At 36.5% G+C, this 21916-nt stretch overlaps 1 protein-coding gene across 2 annotated transcripts; it reads right to left on the bottom strand.

Moving 5' to 3' along the window:
* Window positions 1–81: 81 nt before the first annotated feature.
* On the bottom strand, window positions 82–20820 carry LOC131157334 (glucan endo-1,3-beta-glucosidase 14-like). Of its 2 annotated transcripts, none has more exons than XM_058111399.1 (3): window positions 20406–20820; window positions 18511–19550; window positions 82–495 (listed from the first exon to the last, which is right to left on the bottom strand). In XM_058111399.1, the coding sequence occupies exons 1-3, from the start codon at window positions 20467–20469 to the stop codon at window positions 403–405; spliced, it is 1197 nt and encodes a 398-aa protein (XP_057967382.1). In that variant the 5' UTR covers window positions 20470–20820; the 3' UTR covers window positions 82–402. The 2 variants fall into 2 exon arrangements, with proteins under 2 accessions (XP_057967382.1, XP_057967381.1); XM_058111398.1 differs by lacking the exon at window positions 82–495 and adding an exon at window positions 2010–2315 and having other exon boundaries at window positions 20406–20802.
* Between the last annotated feature and the right edge of the window lie 1096 nt (window positions 20821–21916).

Here is a 21916-nt window from a genome sequence, read left to right as displayed (position 1 = left end):
TTATGGGAAAAGAATTTATCTTTACATTTTTAACAAAATAAAAATAAAATAAAAATATAAAGTGCTAAAGGAAGTAGTAAGTACAGATGAATCTACCTAAGAATTTTATTAAACACACTGAAACTAAAGTAAAGAAGTGGTAGGCTAGATCACAGAAGAAGGGTTTATTTAAGCACAGAACCCATATTGATTGCTAAACTCAATAAAAATGGTGAGCAACTTCCCAGCAAGGGGATTTGCACACCTACAAGAATCAATTGACAGAGATGAGATATTGGTGGTGGTATACTGCAAATGTGGCATGAAACAGAGTACCTAATCTGTAAGTTTATTTTTTTTCAGTGCTTCTAAATGCTACTCTGAGATCGTAAGATGATCGAGTGAATGCATCAAAACTTCAGATCAATCATAATCTCTCAAAAGCAAAAGCAATATCGTCATGCAGCCTATAAATACCAATGCCTGCGACCCGCACCAACTCCGAGCCCTAATGTCCTGCAATTTGCGCATTAGATAAAAGGGATTCAGAGAAAATAATAGTTAAAAAACAAAGGATGAAGCATTATCAATATTTGAAGAAACTTGTAATATTTGTCTCCTCTCTTTTTTTTTTTTTTTGTCTAGTTTCCATTGTTCTCTCATAACCCAGTTTGCATTGATGAAAGCTTTAAGTTCGAATCCACGATCAGCCACTGAGAAGTGGTTTGACAAATGGGTTCCATTATATCATCTTTCAAACCACAATAGCATCCCACTAATCCAATGCCAATGAGATTGAAAAATCATCATTCAAACTCAGCACACAGAGGCTTGTTAGCTACCATGGACACAATTTGGTTACAAATGGCAGAATCTGTAATGCCACCTTTGCCTCTCTTCATGAAAGGCTCAAAGGCAACAACAAGAGGAGCAGCTGTTCATATCTTCCCAGATTTAAAAAATGCTCATTTGAAAAATGAATCAAGACTTGCCAACAGCCATTGATGGCATTTCCTTAATTTTGCTGCATATGCATGGCAAATCTATGTAGAAGAAATATGGAGTCTATGTAAGGAAGGTTGGAGGGTTGCAAGATGGGGTGAAAGCATGACTCAGATGTATATGATATTATACTTGCGTTTTTAATGGCCTGTCATCAGCACAAGGAGCGCCATAAACCAAAATAAGTAGGTAGGCTCACTTGATTATGTTTGCTGTCAACACAAAAAATTGGTAATGAGCTTCAAGGCTCAACACATCATAATAAAAAGGAAGGAGATTCAGGATTTCTTTTTGGGAAAAAAATGGAGGTGTTTTTTGTAAAAGCAACAAGCATTTTTCTGTTACTTGCTCAAAGATATACTGGAGGCTCTATTTCGGAATGAACTCTAAAAATGGAAATTCAGGTGTTATTGAGGGCCCAAGCTGCCCAACTCATCAAGACAATTGTAATATCCTCCCAGCATACATTAGTTAATTCTACAAACATCACAAATTAAGCAATCTTAGACGTAGTTTTAAACAAATTTTAATAAATGTGAGAAGTTAGTGAGTGATATTAGGCGGATATTTTTTAAAATAGAAAAACAGAGTTAATTAAGGGAGAAACAAAGGATTACAAATACAAACTAGAGGGGGACAAAAAATCCTCAAGAGAAAAATAAATTTTAAAAATAGATCAAGACAACTACTTCAAAAACCCTTATCGAAACCTTCACATTGTAATTGATGGAGCAATTGAAATTATCCAGCTCTTGTTGACCTCCCTTCTTACTACCACAATCTAGACTTATTTCCCGATCTTCTTATGCAGTTAATCTCAACTCCTCCTTATTTAAGTTCTTGAGCTTCACTATGCTTTTACCAAAATCCAACTCCCGAGATATGGTGAGGCAAGACTTATTGGCAAAAGAGACATTAACAGAAAACAAAAGAAAACAATGGGAAAATAAAGGAATCTTAAATGGAAAATTCCAAGAAATAATGAAGGAAACTAGAACGGAAAACAAATGGAAAATTGAAGGAAATGGAAACACAACTATGGTTCTAAAATGTTCATTCAATATTGCAATCCCTCTCTAACTGTACATAGTAAAGACTTTACATAGGCTTAAACCCTAAATCTGAATAAGGAAACAAATAAAGAGAAGTAGCACTAAATCCCTAAAGAAATAAAATTTAAAAATAATCCTTAAAATTCCAAAATTATTATGATTAATCAAATTGTGTCTTCTTCCTTCCCTAGTTGGTGAAAACTTGACCTCGAGTCTTGAAAGTGTTGAAGGATGAAGAATTGAGGGTGTGGAGCAGGATAATGCAAGCAACCAACGTTGATCCTTGTGTGATAACGAAAGTGGTCGATGAGCAAGAATAAAAACAGAAGCTCCAGAAAATGCAAGGTCAATAAATCACTTAATAAAAAAAGCAACTCAAAAAATATTTTAATAAACAAATCCTAATCACAGAGAACATGATTAACACTAAAAATCCACATGCAAGCCAAGCAATTATGCATTAGGTCCAAGCTTGCCAACGCTGCAAAAACTTCCATGATGAGAGTTTCTTGAAGAAATTTGATAGTTATGCTCAATGCCATCACACACAACAGTCCCAAGTATTCTCTCTAATCATAAATAACCTAAAACATTTTTGGGACCAAGTCAACACCCCCCCCCCCCAAAAAAAAAAAAATCCATCAATATGCTTTCAAAGCTTTAAATTTAGTAAGTGGCTGGTCAGGGGAGAAACAACATACTGGCTAGTGATCAGTGTTGTTCTAAAGGTTGTTAACATGAGGGATTACTAGCTGTGTGCAGAAGAAGTACAAACTCAGATGGGAATGTTTCACAAGGGTACAAAACTGATCATCAAGTGACTTAAAAAAATCATCACTCTTGGGTGGCTCTATTTGTGCAGTCTCAACATATTTTCCTTTTTTGGGTTTTGTTGTGTGTTAAGGAGAAAACAATAAAAAGGGGGGGGGGGGGGTGTTAAGGACCCACTAAGAGACTTTGGGTGTGGAGACTCACCCTTCGAAGTCTCCTCCTTTTGTGAATGTCTCTAACTCTCTAAAGTGTCTTGCCAGCATATTTAAAAATTATAGTCATCTCTATGATGAATTACATGCAAACCATAAAGCCATGGTTGACCAAGCAACACTGGCATACATGCAAAGGGTATGACATTGCACCAATTGTAATCAAGAGTAAATACTCATCTGGATAAGTACCAAACAACATTGTGTGATTGATTAAACATTATTGCCTACCAAAGAATTCCTACAAGGATCAGGATGAGGTTCAGGTTGTAACCATAACCCAGGGCATGTCTAGAAATAGCATTTATGGCACTCCAATCATCAATGACAATCATGCAAGTTTTATCTGCATATCAACCAAATGTATGAAAAATATTAGCTTTTAGAAACCAATATTCTCTTTAGAATTGGACAAAATGAAACTTACAAGATTACTATGGGTATCATCATGTAGTTACCAAACTCTCAACTGTCCATGGTCAACTGAATGCAAGTTCATACTGCAGGATAATAACTAATGAAAAGACCAAAGCAAGCATGCAAAATTTTGGGAAGGAAGACCAAATGGACCTTTTGCTATATTTACCAACTTCTAGAAGTCATAATTAGTCAAATTCCAGGAAAGGACTAACCCCCCATATGCCCAGGGAAAATTTGAGTCCCCAACTGTCAATCGAGACCCATGCATAAATGGAGACAGGCAAATCTTTTCAAAGCTCCTGGATCAAGGAATGAGGGTATAGCAAGTCGGGTCAATCCTGCCTAGGTACAGGTCAGATTTGGGCCTGGCTCACCAGTTGGGCTTGTGCTGAATGAAGGGCTATTTAAAGACATTGGATCAGACTAAATTAGCTTAACTGGACCTTGGGTCATGTTTGGGGCTTGTGTTCGTTCAGTCACAATATAGGGTGGTAAAAGGATTTGGATCCAGGATTGGGTATGTGAGTACAGGCTGAATCCGGGGTTGAAGAAACTGAGTAGAGGCTGGTTATATGGATCAGTTGAAGGAAAATCAAGCAGGCTTCTTTCTTTTGCAGATCCAAAGTCGAGAAGGTGAGCTGAAGATTTCAATGGTGATGGAGGAATCTATGATGATGATGTGCTAGTGATGCTTTGATTATGATGGTGTCTACTGGCAGGAATGGATCTTGATTGGTGATGATGTTGGAGACAGTCAGGAATGATTTATAACTAGTTGATGATGGTCCAGGATGAAGATGATTAGAAAACAACTTGCTCGCTCCAGCAAAACACAATCAGGCTGTCTCGAACTTCTGCAACAAGGAATTGAAATCCAGCAGTCCTTCGAAAAAAAATACTGATCCCTTGCTACTCGCTTTTCCACTGCTGTTTGCAGCAGCAACAAAAAATTTATCTCTTTATCTTTCTTGGCCAGGTGTTTCTACTTCGTTGTTCTCTATCCTCCCAGCAGCGACCTTTTTTTAAAGCAAAGAAGAGGGTTAAGGTCTTGGGTTGGGCTGGCAGGACTGGGACGACAGGGCTAGGGCTGCATTTGTGAGATAAATGATTGGAGAACAAAGTTGATTGGTGGGTGGCTTGGGAAGGGAGGTGGGTGGGGGTGATAATGGCAGAAATGGAAGACAGTAGGGTGGCAGGTGGAAATGGCAATGTGAACGCATTGTGGATTAGGATGAAGCTCTTATACCAATTGATGAAGTATGGATTAGCAAAAGAGAAAGTAATGGAAAATTCAAAGAGAAAAAGGGAAAGTAAAGGAAATCAAATGGAAAACAAAGGGAAAATTAAGGATCACTTTGGATCAACGATTTTTCTTGGAAATGAAAGGGAACGAAAATAAGGAGGAAACTTATTTTCCATTGTATGTTCCTTTTGTACTAAATACTATTAAAAATGAAAGTTTATTTTAATATAATAAAAAATTAGAAAAATCAAATATTTATGATATGTAAAATTAAAATTTTATTCATAGATTTAGTATATTTTTTTATTTTCTTTCTCACTTTCCTTGATAACCAAACAAGAAAATGTGGATTCCTTGATATTTTCCTTTCCTTTTCATGATATTTTTTGAGTTCTAATAAAATAATTCTCAAATCATCTTCTTTCTTCCAGCACCAGATGGCATACATAGACCACCATGCCCTCTACGATCATTTTCTTGTTTATCCTTCACTAGCCCACACCTGCTAAAGTATTTCCTCTGTCATTAAAATAACAATCTCTCCAAATATATTGTTAGGGTTTCTAACATAAAAACATCCTATGATTACAATCATAGTGAGCAGATATTTCATATACTAATATAACACATCGCACTCAATGTCACAATCTCAATTTGCATAGCTGAATTATCAACCCAATTTAATTCCACCTAATTTTTTACTTTCTTTATCCCCAAAACATCTCATTGTACTTGAATGATTCTCAATTACGTTGCTATTCCTCTTGGGAACCTCTTTCATCATCAATTCCAGTTGGAGTCATCACTCCTCTAAAATGGATAAAAATCCGTTAATCCGAACCGTATCCGACCCGTTTTAACTGACTTATAATCGACCGCTTGTTAAATGAGTTGAATATGATTTTTCATTTTATATCCACCTCCTTAGCGGGTCGAGTCAGGTCTATCCGGTGGATATCCGCCAACCCACTTAAAAGCCTATTACTAATTAACCCATAAAAGTCCAACTGTCCAGAGCCCAGTGCCCATGCGTCACACAAACACTGCCCAATCGGCGTCACGACCACATGAATGATGGACCACACCCCCCCTTAGACCTGGCAAAGCAGATCGGGTCAGCGAATCCGTGACAGATTAGGCGGATTATCGGGTGAAGAAATCATTTTCCATATTCGACTCGTTTAAGTGGCGGATTAGGTGGATTCAATCAGATAATTCATAGCGGATAATCCACCATTCTCAAATATAATTTTATTATTATTTTATTAATAATTTATTTTGTGTCATAATAATTTAAGTTGTATACAACAACTTTTTAATGAAACGTACTTATAGGAGAATGAGGCATATATGCATTATTTTATGTATATACTATATATTAATAAAAATGTGTGATATAAATTATGGTATTTTTTAGTAAAAGGATATTAAATATTTTCAATTTATATTTATATTGAACATAATGAAATGACCACAATATTTATATTGAACATAATAAAAAGATATTAAATATTTTCATACAACGATACCTGCTGAGTGCTGGCTGCTTCGGTACAGAATCTACAAATTTACTGACTAGCTTGACCAAGTGGCTAGCAAGGGCTGATTCACAAGTGGCCAGTGAGTCGAGCAACTGGGCAATGGAATTGTGGCTCGTAGGTGGCAGTCGGTGATGGCAGTGGGAATTGTGGCTCGTGGGATACTGGGAGTTTGGGATGGGGTTGCGCAGCTGAAATCGTGGCTCATTGAAACCCTAATGGCCTAATCTGTGTTGACTGCTGAGATTTGAGAATCTGGAACTGGGCTTGGCCTGGGAGTGGGAGGGGGGGTGTGGTCTGTCATCCGTGTGGCCGTGACACCGTGTGGGCTGTGTCCGTGTGGCGTGTGGGCACTAGGCTCTTGGGCAATGGGCTGTGGACAGTTGGGCTTTTATGGTTTAATTAGTAATAGACTTTTAAGCGGGTTGACGGATATCCGCCGGATAAACCTGACATAACCCGCTAAGGAGGCGGATATAAAATGGAAAAATGTAAAGACCTATAGAATTATAATGATTAAATAATTAGGGAAAATAATAAATGAGATAGATAAATAAAGGACAAAGGGAAAAAGGAAAAATTTTGGAAAGAAAACAACAGATCTCGTCAACAAATATCTTGTCCTCGTCGACGAGTAGTTTGCATAGGATCGTCGACGAAGTTCAATCCCTTGTTGACGAAGAGATCTCGAGTGAGTGAATTTCGGACTTTAAGTTACATCCTTTCGTCGACGAAGTCACTTCTGTGACTTGTCGACGAATCCTGCCTTCTCGTCGACGAAGCCACGTGGCAACAATATGTATAAAAAAATCCAAAGTTGATTCTTCGCAAAGAAACAATTTCTCCTCTGTTTTCTCTCTCTAAAACGTCCTCTCTGCCTTCTCTCTAAGAATCTGGACCGGATTCAGCTCGAATCGACAAACGGCAACCGCTACAATGTTCAAGGGAAGTTTCTCTACACATTTAGCGGAGCAGATTTCTAAACTGGGCTTTTTGGGAAATGCTCCAAAGTTGAGGTAAGGGTTAAGATTCTTAGTTTTGGGGTTTTAAATGTTTATTTGTAATTTATAGGTTGAGGAAATACAGAAATAGTAGGTTATTTGGGGTTTATCTGATTAAACTAGAATTTTTGATTCAGGACTCAGGTGCGTGCCACAGGCATCATTTGGGGTTCCTGTTGGCGTAGTTCAAGAAAGCAGGTAAGGGGGAATTTATATTAAACCAGGTTTTATGAATTAAATGAATAAATGGATTATGTTATGTATATATGTATATGTTTCCGTATGGGTTTAAAATGTCAACCGTTTAAATTATAATTTTTGAGCCTAGGACTGTTTTATTAGATATGTATTTGTGAAAATAGACAGATGAAAGTGAAAGATTTTTCAGGATAATTGTGTAGGAAATTAAAGGTATACTTTCAGTATATGAACGATAAATGAGAGTTGACTCATTTTACAGAAAATGTTTGAAATATATTACTAAATTGTGTGGCATGAGTAAAATGGAAATTCTAGGTTGAATTATGCTATATGTATGAAATGCGGGTTATACAGGGAATGCAATAAGAATGAAAATGTGTTATGAATTATATTGCATGTGATTATTAATTCAACCATGGATAAATGATAAACAGCTGAAAAAGAGTTGTAGTAGCAGAATAGCGCATATCTATGTGGACTAACTGATGAACAGCTGAAAGGAACTGTAGTAGCAGAATAACGCATATCTATATGGACTAATTGATGTACAGCTAAAAGGAGCTGTAGTAATGAATGCAAAAAATGAAATGGAAAGAATGAAATGAAAGGTGAATGAAATGGAAATGAAATGTGAAATGTGAACAATGTAAAATGGGAAAGAGACACGTAAAGTAAAATATTACGAAATGTCAAAGTTGAGAACATGAACAGATGAGAAATACATAATAAATGACAAACAGAGTAATGTAGTATTATAGTATTAGTATTCACGCTAGTATGATATGTATTTATATGGGCGGGGCAAACTCTTTGCCTGAGGGCTTGCTGAGAAAGGTGAGTGCCCTAATAGGTATCAGATGTAGTAGTAGACTGCATAACGTATTAGGGCAGAGGGAAATTACTTGTATGGGTGGGTAAATTTCCTTATTCTCGGGAGCCTTTGTTGGTAAACCACTGTATGAACTGTGTGAATACGAGATTACTTTTTCACTTGAGAGCTTACTGAGTAAGGTAAGTGCCCTGATATGCTTCAGTTGTGACCATTGGTTCCCTAAGTATCAGAGCAGAGTAGTGTTATTTGTATGGGAGGATAATCACCCAAATCCTTAGGTATTCTCGTGGGTAAAATACCTTGTATGTGTTTGATCAGGCTCAAGAAAAGATTTTAGAAATTATGATAATGATTTGCAAATGAAGAATACATATACATATGTTATTTACAAACCTCATGTTGACCACACGTTGATTTAATATATTATTCATTCCCTTACTGAGATGTGTCTCACCCGAATACAAATTTATCTTTTTCAGGACCTCCATGTGATCGAACTTAGAGAGCTCGGGGTTGTTATAACATTTTTGGATATAGAAATAAAAAGGGTATAAGTTTTGGGATGTATAACTTTTATATTTTAAGTTTTCTGAGTTGTGAATACTGTAAGTTGTAGATTATGTTTTTGGAGATATGTATAAATGTAGATACAGATGGATGAATGGTTTATTTTGGAATGTAGATAGATGTAGGAAACTCTGGCATTATATTGGTTGAGGATTATAATTATGTTTTTCGCTGCGTAATTGTTAATGGAATAACATGTATAGGAAAACGTATTACGTGGCACCCGGGTCCCACCAGGTGGGTTTGGGACGCCACAGAGCATGATTTAAGTAGAATAATGCACCGGGCCCTGTTTTCGAGTTTGGGGTGTTACAAAAACCATATTAGACTTATTTAACAAGAGGTTGATTATAAGTCGGCTAAAACGGGTTGAATGCGGTTTGGATTAACAAATTTTTATATATTTTTCCAAGTCTACCCCCTCCCACTCCCAGGCCATGCCCAGTCCAGATTCTCAATCTCAGCAGTTAGCACAAATTAGGCCATTAGGGTTTCAACGAGCCACGATTTCAGCTACGCACCCACATCCTACATTCCCAATATCCCACGAGCCATGATTCCCACCGCCGTTGCCGACTGCCACCCACGAGCCACGATTCCCTCGCCCAATCACTCAACTCGCTCACCAGCCACTTGTGACTCGGCCCTCGCCCAGTCACTTGGCCAAGCTAGTCTATAAATCTGTAGATTCTGTACCAAAGCAGTGGAAGCAGCTAGCATCGAAGCACCGAACAGTGGAAGCACTGAAGTAGCAAGCAGCTAGCACTCAACAGGTATGGCCGTATGAAAATATTTAATATCTTTTCATTATGTTCAATATAAATATTGTGGTCATTTCATTATGTTCAATATAAATATAAAATGAAAATATTTAATATCCTTTTACTAAAAAATACCATAATTTATATCACACATTTTTATTAATATATACATTAAATAATGCATATATGTCTCATTATGCTATAAGTACATTTCATTAAAAACCTTAAGTTGTCGTATACAACTTAAATTATTATGACACAAAATAAATTATTAATAAAATAATAATAAAATTATATTTGAGAATGGCGGATTATCTGCCATCCGTCATGAATTATTCGACCCAAATCCGCCTAATTCGTCACTTAAACTGTAACGACCGAAAAAAAAAAAAAAAAAAAAATTAAAAATTAATTAAAAAAATTATTATTCTTAATCAATTAATTATTATTAAGAAAGTTAATTAAATTAAGAAATTTGAGGATTTTGGATATATATATATATATATATATATATATAAGTATATTTGTAAGTATAGATATATAAGTATATATAAAAGTAAAAGTAAGAGATAAAGGGGAGGAAAAAAAAAGAACAAGGAAACTTAGTGGTTAAGTTTTGACCAAAGCAAGAAAGGAAAAGCAAGAAAAAAAAAAAGAAGCTTCACGCAGCAAAGAAAAAAAAAAAAAACTCTCTCAGCTCACGCTCTCGACTCCTCTTCTCTCTACAATTTCACGACAGATTCTCGCCCAATTGGAAATCCAAAAATACCACTAGACTCCATTCTTCGCCACCGACATATCTACCAAAGTGGATTGGTCGTAGGAGCAACGTGAGTATGTCTCCTAGGGTAAGGCAAATTCTCATTCTTACTTCAATTTTTCTTAAATTTTAAATCAAATTGACGATCGAGCACTACCACGAGAATCTAGGGATGATTCTCTACAAATCTAGCGGAGCGGATTTCTCGTGAGATCGTTGTAGGAATAACCCCAAAACTAAGATAAATGAGTTATTTAAAAATTAATTGGTATTTAATTATTGTAAATTAGAAAAGATTAAAATAATATTTTATTAGGGTTGATTTGATTGAATCAGGGTTCGGGTGAGCACTGCGGATATAATTTTGGGAGCCCTACAGGCGTGATTCAGGGAATCAGGTAAGGGGGAATAAAATTATATCAGTATTTTATTAAGGTAAACCGGTTATTTACGAGCGTATGAAATTTATTATTTATCTATATGATTTTCAGAACCGTCTAAGTACTACAAAATAATGATTTTATTTAAGATTTATATTTGAGATAATTGCATATGATATTAAATTCGTGTGACATGGGAATAATTTTTCCTAATAAATTGAATATGAATTACAGTGGTATTTGAGCTGTGGTATTTGAGTTTGCATGTAGAGGTGTTTGGAATGATTATGACATGATGAATGAATTGTTATGTTTGATTCCTATGTGAAAATGTATTGATCTGTTGGATTCCTGTGTGGAAATGCATTGATGCGTCTATGTGAACTAACTAATTTGGTTATTCGTATGCATCTCAATATAACGTTGGCATGAGAAGGTTGTTATATTGTCTATATATAAATCATGATATGACGTTGGCAGGTCGAGTAGCTTGTCATATTGTCATTTATATGGGGTAGGACATTGGCAGGTCGAGAAGCTTGTTCTACTGATGTATGACGGGTAGGTCATGGGGATTGGATACTGGTGAATAGTGATGTCTGTGTGGGCCATGTGTTGCAAAAGCTGGAGTGGTGCCTGTGTGGGCCACGTTATATCCTGTGTGGATAATGGCGCCTGTGTGGGCCATGTTATATACCTTGTGTGGGTAGTGGTGCCTGTGTGGGCCACGTTATATCCTATGTGGACCATGTTATGTACCATGTGTGGGTAGTGGTGCCTGTGTGGGCCACGTTATATCCTGTGTATATAATGACGCATGTGTGGGCCATGTAATGTACCCTGTGTGGGCCACGTTATATCCTGTGTGGATAATGACACCTATGTGGGCCATGTTATGTACCCTGTATGTGTAGTGGTGCCTGCGCGGGCCACGTATAGATAAGAAGTATGTAGGTGCCTGTGTGGACCACGTACTGAGGACATTGGAAGACGAAGTATAAGTTGCGTGATTCTTGCGTAGATGTGTTGTGCGCATGTGAATTTAATTATAGCATAAAAATAATGGTATAACACATTGTGAATGCATGTGTGCATGCGGCAAGGTAAACATACCACCGGGGGGCTTGCTAAGAAAGGCGAGTGCTATGTTAGGTAATTTCTTGGTATCAGTGCAAAGGGATGCTACTTGTATGGGCGGGTAGATATCCCGATTCTCGGAAACCTTTGCCTTTAAAATAATAAAGATGTGTGTACTGGCGGTGAGGTAATACTTCACCTGAGGGCTTACTGAGTAAGGTAAGTGCTCTGGTAGGTAGTTTTTAGTACTAGAGCAGAGGAAAGCTACTTGTATGGGCGGGTAATCTTCCCTATCCTCGGGGATTTTCGCCTGCACAAAAATTTTATACTTGTGCATATTGAATGTGTGTATGACATTAGATGTCGGGAATATTATTAATGATACGTTTTCTCAGTTGTTATTGATGGTATATGAGAAACAGTTTATTTTGATATATAAATATTAAAACTCATTTGTCACACATTGTTATAATTTATTCTACCCTTACTGAGAAGGGTCTCACCCTAGTGGATTAACAATTTTTCAGGTTCTTCTAGAGACCGGGTTTGAAGGCCTAGGCTGGGGTTGTATTTGGTGGTTTTTTTTGGGTATTGTGAGATACTGGTATACATATACAGATATATATTTGTACTGGGTTATGTTTTAAATGCTGGTTGTGGATATGGATATCTAGATGTTGTAGTATTCGTTTTTGGATTGTTATATAGAACTCTGGCATTTATTTGAGGTTATTTATTTATGTTCCGCTGCGTGCATATTAATTATGGTATCAGATGCAGATGATTGGAACACGTGGCACCCGGGCCCCACTTGACGGGTTTCGGGGCGTCACATTGTGGTATCAGAGCATTAGGTTATAGATTTTGCAGACTTTAGGATCGATTAATACCAGAGTATAGGTACGAATAAGGATAAAGATAGGAATGGGTAGATTAGGATATTGATAGGAGATTTTGAGTTTTGTTTCGTAGCTTAGAGGCAGAAATCCCTTGATGGACTTTTGTGAGTTTCTAAATCCGGCTAATTTCAGAAAACCACGGTAAATTCATTGACGGTGATGCTTCTAAGCAGAGACACTGGAACTCAGAATTAGAACTTGAGGGTTAAGTTAATTTGAGGATAAGCTGGTTGTTTGATGTTTTAATTGAGAATTTAATTGTTAAATAGATTCATTGTTCGATAATTGATTAGCGAATTTCGAGGACGAAATTCTTTTAAGGAGGGGAGAATGTAATGACCAAAAAATAATAATAATAATAATTAAAAAAAATTAATTAAAAAAATTATTATTCTTAATTAATTAATTATTATTAAGAAAGTTAATATGTAAGTATATATAAAAGTAAAAGAGATAAAGGAGAGAAGAAAAAAAAAAGGGAAACTTAGTAGTTAAGTTTTGACCAAAGCAGGAAAGGAAAAACAAGAAAAAAAAAAAAGAAGCTTCACGCAGCAAAGAAAGAAAAAAAAAAAAAAAACTCTATCAGCTCACGCTCTCCACTCCTCTTCTCTCTACAATTTCGCGGCTGATTCTCGCCCAATTGGAAATCCAAAAATACCACTAGACTCCATTCTCTGCCACCGACATATCTATCGAAGTGAATTTGTCGTAGGAGCAACATGAGCATGTCTCATGGGGTAAGGCAAATTCTCAATCTTATCTCAATTTTTCTTAAATTTTAAGCCAAATTGACGATCGAGCACCACCACGAGAATCTAAGGATGATTCTCTACGAAACTGGCGGAGCGGATTTCTCGTGGGATCGTTGTAGGAATAACCCCAAAATTAGGATAAATGGGTTATTTAAAAATTAATTGGTATTTAATTATTGTAGATTAGGAAAGATTAAAATAATATTTTATTGGGGTTGATTTGATTGAATCAGGGTTCGGGTGAGCGCCGCGGGTATAATTTTGGGAACCCTGCAGGCATGATTCAGGGAATCAGGTAAGGGAGAATAAAATTATATCGGTATTTTATTAAGGTAAACCGGTTATTTACGAGCGTATGAAATTTATTATTTATCTATACGATTTTTAGAACCGTCTGAGTACTAGAAAATGATGATTTTGTTTAAGATTTATATTTGAGATAATTGCATATGATATTAAATTCGTGTGACATGGGAACAATTTTTCCTAATAAATTGAATATAAATTACTGTGGTATTTAGGTTTGCATGTGGGGGTGTTTGGAATGATTATGACATGATGAATGAATTGTTATGTTTGACTCATGTGTGGAAATGTATTGATCTGTTGGGATACTGTGTGGGAAATGAATTGATTTGTTGAATTCCTATGTGGAAATGGATTGATGCGTCTGTGTGAACTAACTGATTTGATTATTCGTATGCATCTCAATATAACATTGGCATGAGAAGGTTGTTATATTGCCTAGATATAAATCATGATATGACGTTGGCAGGTCGAGGAGCTTGTCATATTGTCATTTATATGGGGTAGGACATTGGCAGGTCGAGGAACTTGTTCTACTGATGTATGACGGGTAGGTCATGGGGATTGGATACTAGTGAATAATGGTGCCTGTGTGGGCCACGTTATATCCTGTGTGGATAATAACGCCTGTGTAGACCATGTTATGTACCTTGTGTGGGTAGTGGTGCCTGTGTGGGCTACGTTATATCCTGTGTGGGTAATGACGCCTGTGTGGGCCATGTTATGTACCCTGTGTGGGTAGTGGTGTCTGTGTGGGTCACGTTATATCCTGTGTAGATAATGGCGAATGTGTGGGCCATGTTATGTACCCTCTGTGGGTAGTGGTGCTTGTGTGGGCCACGTTATATCCTGTGTGGATAATGGCGTCTGTGTGGGCCATGTTATGTACCCTGTGTGGGTAGTGGTGCCTATGTGAGCCACGTGTAGATAAGAAGTACGTAGGTATCTGTGTGGGCCACGTACTGATATGTACGCAGTTGCTCTGTGTGGGCCACGTACTGAGGACATTGAAAGACGAAGTATAAGTTGCATGTTTCTTGTGTGGATGTGTTGTGCGCATGTGAATTTAATTATAGCATAAAAATAATGGTATAGCACATTGTGAATGTATGTGGGTGCATGCGGCAAGGTAAACATACTACCAGGGGCTTGCTGAAAAAATGAGTGTTCTGTTAGGTAATTTCTTGGTATCAGTGCAAAATGATGCTACTTGTATGGGCAGGTAGACATCCCGATCCTCGAAAACCGTTGCCTTTAAAATAATAAAAATGTGTGTACTGGCGGCGAGGTAATACTTCACCTGAGGGCTTACTGAGTAAAGTAAGTGCTCTGGTAGGTAGTTTTTAGTACTAGAACAGAGGAAAGCTATTTGTATGGGCAGGTAATCTTCCCTATCCTCAAGGACTTTCGCCTGCATAAAAATTTTGTACTTGTGCATATTGGATGTGTGCATGACATTAGATGTCGGGAATGTTATTAATGATACGTTTTCTCAGTTGTTATTGATGTTATATGAGAAACAGTTTATTTTGATATATAAATATTAAAACTCATTTGTCACACACTGTTATAATTTATTCCACCCTTACTGAGAAGTGTCTCACCCTAGGTCCCTAGTGGATTATTTTCAGGTTCTTCTGGAGACTGGGTTTGAAGGCCTAGGTTGAGATTGTAATTGGTGGTTTTTTTTTTGGTATTGTGAGATACTGGTATATATATACAGATATATATTTGTACTGGGTTATATTTTAAATGCTGGTTGTGGATATGGATATCTGGATTTTGTAGTGTTCGTTTTTGGTTTGTTATATAGAATAGAACTCTAGTATTTATTTGAGGTTATTTATTTATGTTCCGCTGCATGCATGTTAATTATGGTATCAGATGCAAGTGATTGGAACATGTGGCACTCGGGCCCTACTTGGCGGGTTTCGGGGCGTCACATAAACGAGTTGAATATGGATTATGATTTCTTCACCTGATAATCCGCCTAACCCGCCACGGATTATCCGACCCGATCCGCTTTGCCAGGTCTAATCCTAAGTGGATACAAATAAGAGAGAGTAAGTTTTAGGTAACTACTACCAAAATCTTGCGGTACTATCCCCGCTTCTATCTGTTAAAAAACAGAGGGGCATTCAACAGTATTATAAGGTGAAAAAATAGGGACCAAAGGAAGGAACCAAAAGACTTACTTTCTTATAACAAAATAGATGCTTAAGATAAAATACATGCATTCCATTGGGTTGTTGAGTAACATGCCCAAAGCAATCCTACATGGATCAGCTTTGAGGTAAAATTCTGTAGGACTAAACGCCTGCTCAAATCCATTGAACTACAGCAACTCAACCAACACCTACCAACAATGACTTGACCCACCCACATCCCAGGCCTCCACCATGTGGGATGATTGCTGCCACACCTAAGCCAACAATCTCCCTCTCATCCTGCTCATCTTGGGAGTTAAGCCCTGGACCTTTGCTCATATACCACTTGTACAATTGAGCGCCTGCTGCAGCACCAAAAGCATAGCTGATAGTCAGTGCTACTCAAATTCATTAAAATGCAGAAGCCTGAGCACTACATTCTGACTGTGACTTGACCCACACCCTAGGCCACCACCACACAAGCCAATTGCAACCCACCCTGTCCAACAAATTCTTATACACAAGTCATGCTCTTGAACTCATCGTACCACAAAATTGAACCACCAGATTTGTAAAAACAAGCACTGGAAATTGATGGAGGTTATAGTAGTAAAACTAATTCATCAAAAACTAAAGGTTTTAATAAAGGAAATCACTCTAGATTCATAAAACTGTCTAAAATAGAAAAGCATGTCCTAACTTATATTTGCAAATTGGTTGCTGAAAAAAACATTTGAGGCATGTTGATAAAACATGTGCTTCATCTGTAGCTTTCCAATGATAGTGAATGGAATTCCAATTGATTCTGCACAGGTCTAGAGTTCTTAGGCAAGCTAATCTACTTTCAGTATTTCCTTGTAGTACCTTGATGAAGGCATTGACCATGTTGAAGGTGGCACTCAAAGAAGAAAGAGGAGGAAAGGAGAAGAGTTTGAGACTTTATAGAGGAGGAAATGGGCACAAAGGAGTACTATTTCTATCAATTTGAGAAGTGAAATAAATGAGAAGGCTATTCATCAATTGTATCTCAATTCTTAATGATGTGACCATCTTCAGAGGGGCAAACTAAGGCTACATTTGGGTTAAAGGTAAATTGAATAAAAATGACATAATGAGCATTGAATGGATTGAAAGGCAGTTCGAAATCCATTTTAGCAGGTGATAAGAAAGAACAGAACAGGTAAATAATGTACTCGTGAAAGAAAGGAAATCGACTCTTTTGGGGATACAGTGTTGAGTTCTCTTAAGTCTCTGCAAATCTACTACTGCTCATTGACCATGTTGAACGAAATACAAAGATATTTCCTTCCAGTGCCTTCGTTTTTTTTTTTGTTTTTAAATCTAGCATCATTTAATTTATCAGGGTCTAACACGAGTTCTTAAGATGTTGGACAGTGGAGAATAATCCACTTGGATCATAAAAGGATCATCTAGGAGACCTAAGTCTGAGGGTGGCTTGAATTTTGGTAATATGCTATCTAAAAACATCTCTGCATTGGAAAATGCTTATGGAGGTTCCACTAAGAGGATAATTCCCTATGGCACAAGCTTATTAGAAGTAAATATGGAGTTCATCTGAATAGGTGGGATACCAGAGGAAGTGCCAATGTTTCTCATGTGAGTCCCTAAAAATTTGTTTCCTAGGTTACTCGATTGTTTTTTTCCTCTTGCCCAGGGTGTATCACAGTTATTGGACAAAACAACTCTCCATCCTTCCAATTTTGCTTTCTACAGAAGTACAGTATAGCTAATTGAATTGAGAACACTCTCCAATAGGAAACTATTATCTCAAAATAGATTTTCAGTTGGCAGATGATACAATGACGTGCGAAGTGCATCATAAAGACAATTATAATTTAGAGGCAAAAGGAAGAATCATGAGCTTTGGAAATGCTTATCACTCTTGACCACCTACTTCTTGTGCAGTTCTGCATTAAGCACAAGATCTTTGACAAATAACCATATGATAAATTAAAATAGGATGATCACACAAAGACATACTATATTTTATGTGAAAAAAAAAATTGCAGCAGCAGAAAATTATTGTATCAACTATCACATTGCTCAATCTATGACATACCTTGTTTTCTCAGAAAGTGGCAAGGGCTTGGTTGCAGATCTATTTTGCAAGTGGTGGATTAAAAAATTCCAAATTTCCATATTAATGTTGCTCCAATTTGCTTTACTTGGCAGTAGGATAATTTAAAAGGTTCTAAGCTCTCAGCTAAAGATCTTTTATCATGGTCATATGCATTTTGGATCACTCCGTTGAAGAAGTTCAGAAGAGTTTTTAAATTTTTTTGAAGATTCTTAGTGCGTGACTGCAATAAAAATTTGTGGTCCTGCTTTTGCATGTTTCAGTGTGATTAGTATAAATCCATAAATGCATTCGTCTCTTTGATTTTTTTGAAAAGGACAAGTCCAGTATTTTATATTTCTCTGTATTTATTTATTTGTAAATGAACAAAAATATATAGATTTTCATTTAAGTTATCTTCCAAAATTTTATTATTTTATGAGAAAAGGCCATTCCACAACCAACCCATTAAAATGTCTGGAGTCAAATGAAAAACTTTCAAAAAATTAAAGAAATGCAAGGAAGACCTGTACCTTGATAGACAAAATAGATGCAGCGGCAGATGATGATTTCAACCCAGAAAACCCAATATCATATGAAATGCTCCCATCAGCTTTAAACAGTCCAAAGTTCCTCTCAGAAGTTGGCCCAGGCTTCGAATCCTCATTGAACACTGCAAAAATATATGCTTTCACCACCATTTTTGGCCTCAGTGGGGTTCCTTTCTTTTTTGCAAGCCTTTTGCGCAAGTTATAATTGAAAGTCCTTGCATTATTTACAGTTGCTGCAGCTTCATTTGCGTCCCCACGAGAAGCCCACCCTGTCTCTGTGACTATGACCTCCATCTTTTTAATTCCAGCATCTTCCAAAGCAGCATAGGCAGAATCAATCTGAGCATCAAGCATGTTATCATAATGCAAGTCTGTTTTGGGATCATAGATTCCTTTATTTGACTCAAAAAGGGCATAATGTATGTCAATGTCATCTGGATTACTCATGTAGGAAAGAAATGGATACGCATTTAAACAGAAAGGAGATCCAATCTGTGAGAAGAACTGTATGAGTGGCTTCATGTATTGAACAACATTATCTCTAAAAACACATGAAGAGGGAGGGTAAGAATTAGCAAAAACAGCCTGTGAATGTGCAGTAGAAACCTGAATTCCTTTAGCCAGACCAAGCTTTTCTAGGGAATTGTAAACATTTTTTACAGCTCCCAGTAGAACTTCCCAGAGTCCTTGATCGCTCCCTCCCAAAACTTCATTTCCCACAGCAATTCCAACAATATGTGTATCAGGAAGGAATGATTGCACATTTTCTTTAACCCAATCCAGGGCATTGTCCTCATTAGTACTCATGTTTTTAAGGTTTCCATTTGGTAGTCCAACCACTATTTCAAGTCCAGTCCCACTAAAGGCCTCGAGTACGCTACGATCAGCATCATAAATCCGAACATTCTTTATCTTTGCTGCTCTAAGAAGTGTTACAACTCTGTCAGGAGAAGGAATATTGTCTGCAATTCTTCCATAATTTATTCCATAAGTTCCCGTAAATGCTTTTACTCGCAGAAATGCTGATTAAAATTTAAAAAAAAAAAAAAATGAAAAGGAACCCATTAGTCACTTAACCATTTGGTTCAAAAGAATACACCCCCCCCCCCCACCTCCCTCCAGTTTGCAGCAAGAAACTCAAAAAAAATAAAAATAAAAATATAAAAAGAAAGAGAGAGGAGGAAATAACAGAGAAGAAAAACAAAGAAAACAACAAGAACAACAAACTTTGCTACTCTATGATATTTGGAAGGGGAAAAAAAGGATTAGCAGAGAAATTCCATACTGATCCTCCCAAATGAACATAGATCCCATTCATCAATCGCAAACTGATAAGACACTGACAAAGGCATAGCAATATCAATTAAAGAGAAACTTCAAACTGATCGCGCCAAATAATCATTTGGAACAACGCTAATTGTGAACAAGAAAAGATATCATGAAATGAAACCAGCGCAATAAGACACCAGTTGAAATTCTAAATTAGTAAAGTGATAATCGAAAAGTAGCTAATATTAAGAGTTAACAACATCTACTAAAAATCTCCAGTACAGATGCTCTAAATGCATCATGGCAATTCAATTATGACGGCAACATATTCGATTCAACAAACCCACTTCCCACATAACCCGTAAAGAAGAAAATCCAAGAAAATAAAAACACCAACCCAGTCTCCAGAAAACAAATTAAGCCAAATTTCTGACCAAAAATAAACAGAAAGAATGATCCAAAACCATCCAAGTGATAAATTCTGAGATCAACCCATTTAAGAGCGGTTGAAACTCCAAACTCCCATTTGATCATCCCAGCGCAAACAACTTCAACAGACTAACAAAACAAAAGTATAAAACAATAATAGGAAGAAAAGCAATTAGTACCGTTAGCAGTGCAGAGGACGAAGAGCATTAAGAGAGAGCGCGCAAAGAAACGCGTAGTTCTCATGGCGCTAGAGAGATCGAGAATCAACGAAGGATGATCCGATATGTAGTAAGAATCTTGGACCTTGGTATGGCTTGGTGGGGTCGACCCTCCAATTCCTTCGATCCAAAGCCTCTTCTTCTTCCTCAGGCATGCCTCAGAATAGATCTTTACTGTCTCACTCACTCATTCACTCTCTCTCTCTCTCTCTCTCAAGCACAACTTTTGTCCTACTTCTCTCTCTCTCTCTCTTTCTCTCTCCCAACCAGCGAAGAAGAAGGGGTTTTGGCGGTCGTTTTCTTAACAGGGGAATTGGGCCTTCTTTCCCCTTCTCTTTTTTCCTTTTTCTTTCTTCTTGCTTTTTCCATCTCGTTTGTTTCATCTTTTCTTGTCAACTTGATAATTATTATTATTATTATTATTATTATTATCAAAAGTCACACTTGGTGACTAAACTAAACATGGTAAAATGTTTTTGGACACATAATATAACCGGGCGCTTCTATTAGATTTTCATAACCTTACTTTGTAAAAATGAGATATCGATCTCTAAAAGTAGTCAGAGTCATACCCAATCGAAAAAGGATGTCATCCAAACGCAGACTTCCCATTTATTAGATAGAGAAGATCGTCAAGATTTTGTGATTCGCTCCCGAACTTATTCTCATATTTCGATGTTTATACTAAATCAAAGTCGTCATTTAATAGCTATTTTATTTCAATTTCTTCACAACAAATCAAGAATTGCCATTTCATATCTCTTCTACAATTTAAATTTAAAATTTACCATTTAAAAGTTTAAATTATAACCATCTTTTGTCATTTTGATTGATGGAATAAGAAACATAAAAGAATTAGGTAGTGCACAAAATTGAGTTTGAATTTGCATGAATTTAAATAACACAAGTTATGGGCACGCAGGATGTGTGTGCTCCACAACTTTTTTATTTTAAAAATTATAAAATAAAATAATAAAAAATAAAAACTATATAAGGGTACTTTGAAATAGTTGTAGGTAGTTATTGGGGTATTTTGAGATAATTATGAACACTTATAAGCATAAATTTGACATAATTATAAAGATATTTGGGGTAGTTGTGGGTAGTTAAAGGAATATTTTGGAATAATTACCGATAATTGCAGAGATAAATTTGACATTTTTGAAAGATGACACCGAATTGGAGAATTCCCTTTATAATATTATTATAGATTTAATACAATTTTATATCGTATATTTCAAACAAATACTTATCCTATGTTTGGATTTGTGCAAAATAAAATGCAAAATTATATTAAATTTTATCCAAATTTAAGGTTTAAACTTCATACTCTCAAAACAAGTATTAGCATTTTTAGGTTCAAAGTCATAAAAGCATGTGAAAAAGTAAATAAATACTTAACACATGATAAAATTAAATAATAAACTATTTTCAAACTTAATGAATGCCCTCAACCCCTTGTCCCTTTCAAG

The sequence above is a fragment of the Malania oleifera genome, chromosome 6, assembly GCF_029873635.1.
Source record: "Malania oleifera isolate guangnan ecotype guangnan chromosome 6, ASM2987363v1, whole genome shotgun sequence".
NCBI lineage: Eukaryota > Viridiplantae > Streptophyta > Magnoliopsida > Santalales > Ximeniaceae > Malania > Malania oleifera.
This window is presented reverse-complemented; position numbering and strand designations above follow the sequence as displayed.